The sequence below is a fragment of the Microtus oregoni genome, unplaced genomic scaffold, assembly GCF_018167655.1.
Source record: "Microtus oregoni isolate MIOR12 unplaced genomic scaffold, Mior012 000016F_ref0000370, whole genome shotgun sequence".
Taxonomy (NCBI): Eukaryota; Metazoa; Chordata; class Mammalia; order Rodentia; family Cricetidae; genus Microtus; species Microtus oregoni.
This window is the reverse complement of record NW_024543075.1, coordinates 12,282,914-12,288,913: the sequence shown is the minus strand read 5'-3', so window position 1 is coordinate 12,288,913 and position 6,000 is coordinate 12,282,914. Positions and strand designations below refer to the sequence as shown.

Genomic DNA, 6,000 nt, shown 5'->3' with positions numbered 1-6,000 from the left:
TCATCCAAGGCCACTGTGCCCTGCCTTTGGGGATCTGAAAAGCTGGGCTGTGCTTGGTGACTTTCTGCACCCTCTCTCCTGTTGTCACCTTACCTACCATAGACAGAAGGCAGAAGCGTGGTGTCCTGGGAAGACCAAATGATGGCCAGCCTGGGATCTCCTGAGTGTGCTCGAATTTAACTGCATATGGTGTATGTTGCATGAGTGTGGGTGTATGGTAGTGTTCATGGGATCCTCTCCCTGGCCCCAAGGGTGGTTTTGTGGGTTGTTTTGTTCTGGTGGCTCTAGGGAGTGAACCTAGCACCTGGCACATGCTAACAAGGGCTCTACCACTAACCTCTACCCTTAGCCCGTGGTTTTTGTTTTGTTGTTTTTTTCATTTTTTTTGTTTTTGTTTTTTGAGACAGGGTCCTCAAGCTGGCCTTGAATATGCAACCCTTCTGCTTCAGCCACCTGGGCACTGGGGGATACAGGTGTGTTTCACTACTCCAGAACACCTCTTTTTTCTTTTAAAATTTTTATTTTTTGTTATGTTCTGCCTACACGTCTCTGTGAACCACATGTATGCAGTACCCAGGAAGACCAGAAGGTGTCACTGGATCCCCAGAAACTAGAGTTACAAGTGGTTGTTAGCTGCTCTGTGGGTGCTGGGGACTAAATCTGGGGCCTTTGATTCTTAACCATTGAGCTGTCTCTCTGTCCACCGCCCCTCCCCCTTTCTTAAATTACATGTTCATAGATTATTGTTTGGCAGAGGATCTGTTGTCCAAAAAGCAGAGCAGAAGGGTATTCCAGGATGCCACTTCTAGACTTGCACACTGGCCACAGCAGAGAGCCTGGGAGAGCATTCCAAGGCCAGATCATAGGGACCAACACTGTGACAGAAACTCAACACTCTCCACTGGGGCCCTTGGGACTGTAGACATGGTACATCTCCTGAGCTTCAGTTATCCAGGTCTCCAGTCTGGAGGCTAAGCACAGGGCTATGGACCCATTCTGGAGGGTGAACTGTGTGTTCTAATGTCTCTACAGCCCAGGAATCAGAGTTCTGAACTGTGCTGCCCTCCGTGGGAGCAGAGGCCCCGAGTTGACAGCCCAGCTATACCTCAGTGCTGCTCTTTGGAGAAGGAAGTTGGCTGCCCAGGCCCTGCGGGACTCTTCTTGGTGGCCCTGTCTCTCAGCCAGGTCAGCTTCCTCTCTTGCTCTCACCTCAGAAATAACAGGGTAGCATGTGCCCCCGCCCCCACTGCCTCAGGGCGGCCTAGGTCTCTGGCTCCTCTGGCGCTGTGATGGTGGCTGTGGCTAGCCCCCTCTAGAAGTCGCTCCCACAGTCTGTCCCCAAGGCATGAGGACAGGAATCCACCCCGTGACCCTCCCAGTCCAGAGCCGACAGTCTCATGGACAAGAGGGGACAGAAGAGCTGCTGGCTCACTGCACCCAACAAAACCACACAGTGTACCCAGGCAGCCGGGTGTTGGACCAGGAAGCTTTATTTACACAGTAAAAGTAACAAGCGAATTCCTGAGACTAGAGCGACCGTAGCGCGAGGCAGTCATGGCCTGTGTGGGAGGGCAGGCAGCGGTGCGTGGTGCTAGTGAAGAGACCCAGCACAGGCTGCTGCCCACGGACTGCTGCCCTGGTGGGGGCCTGACTCACCACGCCAGTCACCGTACTACCTGAAACAGTACCACCACTGCCTGCTGGCGGGGTCAGCACACATGGCCCCAGGACAACCTGCGGGCCCCAACTGCTGCTGACCCCTGGGCATCCCCGACACTGACAATGGAATTCATTTGTCAATGAGACCATGCTAGGAGGTCAGGCTATCCTACCTAGGCTACAGGAGCTCCATCAGTCCGCAATTTTAAAATAGCTTTTTCTTCCTCCTTAAGGGGCCTGGCACCAGGGGGACGGGGTCTGACCAGCAGCATGGATGTGGCAAGGGGCAGCATCTGGGCTGCATGGGCAGAGGGTCCCTGAGCCCTGGCACCTAGCTTACATTTTAAGTGGCTGTCATTCAAGTAATTTTAACTGCATCAGTGGAAATGGGGTACAGGGTTCAGGGGTGAGTTCTAACTGCTATGGACCTTGAATGAGCCCGAGAAAAACAATGCCATCTGTCTGCTGACCCATCTGGAAACTGGGAGAGGGCACTTCCTGCTTAGTGTGGACCTTTCTTTTATTTAACTTTTCTTTCTACATACAAATTTAGAAAAAAAAATTAAGTAAGGCTTTCTGCACATCTGCATGTGTGGGCGAACAAGTTCCTCGGGCCTGTGCACGAGGAAGCCCATGGGTGCGGACCGGGTTCTACCTTCACCACCCATGAGTAAGGCAAGCGTGGGCAGCCAGTCATGTAAACTGTCTAGGCCGCCACCCTGAACTCAGATCAGGTACCTGCAGAGAGCAACTCCTTTCAGTTCAGCGGCTTTTGGAGTGAGCGGGGGGGGGGGGGGGGTGCGCAATGTGATGGATGGCCCTCTCCCCTGGCTGGCTCCGGTGGGGCCACACCTTGCTCTAGACCTTTGGGCTCCCTAGGCAATGGGTGGCCAAGCACACCCTCAGCTTCTTTGGGGGATGACACTCACGGGCAGGTTGAGGGAGGGGAGACTTTTAATGTCGTCCATACTGAAGCCACACTGCTGAAGGCTAAGCCACTCTGCTTGCTGTCTGTGGTGCCAAGCACGTGGGTGCCTCCTCCAAGAGATCCAAGACCAGAGGTGCTAGATCCAGCGAATGGGTCTGGGTAGCATGGCTGCTGAAAGACACATGGGTACCTTCCAGAAGAGACCTGCTTTGCTCAATTAAAAGAATGTCAAAAAGCAAATGAAGACAGTCTTCCTCTAAGCAGAAAAGCTCCTGCCATCTTCTCTGGCTCCTATGTTGGGGGCTCGGACTGAGGCCTCAGTGGGACAGGGACAGTGCAGAAAGGCCTGAGGAAGCTGAAAAGGGTCAGGCCTATCCCAGGTTTGGAGCATTATTGCCCAGGGAACAGTGTCCGAAGGAAGGATGATAACTGTCCTTCAGCCAGCAGTCTCAAGACAAGCCGTCCATTACAACAGCTTTAAGACACACCTGCCGCCAGAGCTGCTGGTCCCAGGCCACAGGACAGGCAGCTGGCTATTGGTGGATGCTTTGGCCTTAGTGTGCTGTGTGAAATAGGCCCCGGGAACAAGGCCCAGCCTCTACCGTCCTTAGAAGGGGTGGGATTTAGGGACTGTGAGGTGACTCCAGACCCAGAACCTCTCACTCACTGTGGGCTTTCTGGGCACTGGTGTGTGTTTCCCACACCCTCTCAGCTACCTTCCTCCAGGCTTTATACAGAGAAAGTATGGCCGCCACGAGGCACCAGGCAGGGCTCCCATGTAATGACTTCGCCAGCTTTCTACTTTGGCTTTCTGGTGCCCTGAGTCCCGCTGGTCTCCCACCACCACATGGACCCACCATGCTACCCAACCCGGGGCTATAGGAGTGGGACCTCCTGTACCTTTGGGTCAGATTTTAAAGAAACATCACCTATACATCAGAACTTGAGCCTCAGTCCTTCGGGTGGATTGACAAAGCTTAAACAGAAGGGTCCCATGGAGCTCTTTCTTTAGGTGAAAGATAACCCATTTGGGCTCAACCAGCAGAGGATGGAACCACGGGGGGTAGGCACAGCAGAGTGACTACAGAAGTGCCTAGATCACATGTCCATGAACTCGAGAGAATGCACCAGTTATTTTTAGCCTTATGGGAAAACAAGCCACTTGTGGAAGCCAGCCCACTTGCTATTGTCTGCAGAAGATGCCAAGTTTGCTAAAAGCCAGAGTCCCAGAGTGCAGAGCCCTGTGGCATGTCCGCAGAGAAGACTCGGGGAGCTGCCTGAACAGAGACCCTCTGGGAACTATGCTGGGAGTGAGGAGCTGCGAGGGGGAGTATGATTCAAGCCATGCTGTGGTTGGGCCTGCAGAGAAGAGCCTTAGGGCTAGGCTTGCATCAGCGGACTGAGAGGGGTGTTCTGAAGCCAGAGGCAGTACACTTCCATGAAAGCCAGCGGGGTCTGTGCACAAGCAACCATGTGCTAGGAATGGTGTGACTTGCGGGCCCCCAGCCTAGGTCACTGCAGAGGGATGCCTGCCAAGTGGGCAGCCTGCAAAGGGCCAGTAGACATCCCTCTGCCCAGGAATGTAGACAGGTCCAAGTCTCCTGCACCTGCTTGTAGCTCCTGAGGACACGATGAAGAGGTCATCTTGTCACTGACATCTTTACACTCGGCTGAATCAACCTAACTCTGCCCTCGGGGACTGGGGAGTAGGAAGGCTGCCAGTGCCAGCCTTGCCAGGGCAGCCCCTGTGCTGGCAGAGGTGTGGGTGACTCTTGGTGCCATGGGAGAACTCATGGGCCCACCTTTCAGTCAACACAACCCAAATACCTACCCAGTATGAATGGCTTCTGGTCATCCCTGACCTATCCCCTGGTCCCCAAAAATGGGACACGGATTATCCCCCAGAATCCCTGCACAGTGCCCCAAATGGATTAAGGCCACACGGTCTGGTGTCACTACAAGAGGCGTCTCCCGAACCTTCCCAAGCCGGGGACAGGGAGACCTGGGAGAGAAGGCACGGAGTAAACTAAGTAAAGGAGGCTTTGGGCAACTCCCCAGGCGGAACCTGAGCGAGGCCACAGTGGGCTCAGGCCCCTGGCACTCTACCTGTGGGACGCAGCTGGCCCAGCCCTCCTGGAGAATGGCTACCCAGCACTCCATGAGGAACAAAGAGGAGGAAACCAAACCAAAAAACCTGTTCTTGGGCTACAGTAGTTCCATGGAACTGGTGGGAGGCCAGCAGTTGCCTGTGAGGTGGGGCCAAGTTGCCTTCACAAGTATGGGCACCGCAGGGGGACAGCTGCTCCCTGGGAAGTGGATGGGCTCTCTTTGGAAGCTTGGTCAGAACCTAGGAGCCAGGATCCCCCTTGGTGACCACCTAAGGCCCAGAGCGAGGCCCACCCATTGCAGAGCCTCTGCCCCGGGCCGCAGCCCACAGCCCCCTCAATTGTTCTCGATCTGCTCAATGTCCAGCTCGCCGTCCAGAGAGCAGAGGCTGTTCGTGCAGGCACCAAGGCCCTGCCAGGCTGCGGCCGGCTCCCCCTTCCTGCAGCAATCCTCGTCAAGACTGCAGCTGTCCGACTCCTCACACGACAGGTCCTCCTGGCAGGGGAAGTGATCGTCGAAGGAATGAGGAGCAGGCTCTGGAACTGGGGTCGCGGCAGGGGTCCGGCCCCCTGGGTTGGAAGCTGAGAGCAAGGCGGTCCAGGATCGGGTGCCACTGACAAGGGCAAAGGGGCTTGGGGAGCTGGGGTCTTCCACCCCCACGCTCAGGCAACTGAGGCTGCTGAAGGCCTGACAGTTCTGTAGAAGAAGAGACACGATGGTCAGCAAAGAGCCGGTCTCCTGGAACCCGGGGCCACACACACCCTACAAAGCCCCACAAAGCCTAGCCGGCACTCCATCTGCCAGGCTGTAGCAAGTCCACCATGAATGAGACTTACTCATGAAGAGGTACCCCCAGCTAGTGAACACTGTGTTGCTAAAAGGTATACAATTGCAGTTACTATAGAGGGCAAGAACGGGATGAGGCCACACTTGTGGGTTGCAGTGAGACAGGACCATCTGTGACATTTTCAGTAGGCTGTAGGAAGGGTGAGCCTTGCTAAGGCCATTTCTTTCCAGATGTCCCTCATCTGGGATTGGTCCTCCCTCTTCAGTGTGAAAATCCTTGTATGAGATTGCAAGTGTGGTCAGCTTCAGGATCTGGACAGGACCCGTTATGATATAAATGCCCTCTCAGTAGCCGCTAACCCTGGGTTATGCAAACGTCCTATGCAGACACAGTTCTTCCTGAATATTTTTTACCTGAGGCTGTGACTTAGTCTGAGAAGACAGTGGAAGATATGCATGAAAACAGAAACAAGATGGTTTTTTTTTTCTTGGTGGTGGTGCTCGAGGTTGGACCAGAACCT

The 6,000-nt window shown here is 54.6% G+C and overlaps 1 protein-coding gene across 1 annotated transcript in view; it reads right to left on the bottom strand.

The window, feature by feature from the left end:
- Positions 1 to 1,472: 1,472 nt before the first annotated feature.
- The window catches only part of Fam53b (family with sequence similarity 53 member B), a 64,419-nt gene continuing 59,891 nt past the window's right edge, over positions 1,473 to 6,000 (bottom strand). The window contains exon 4 of the mRNA XM_041666444.1: positions 1,473 to 5,389. Within this exon, the coding sequence (XP_041522378.1) occupies positions 5,030 to 5,389 (360 nt within the window). The 3' untranslated portion in view covers positions 1,473 to 5,029. The remainder of the gene's footprint in view (positions 5,390 to 6,000) is intronic.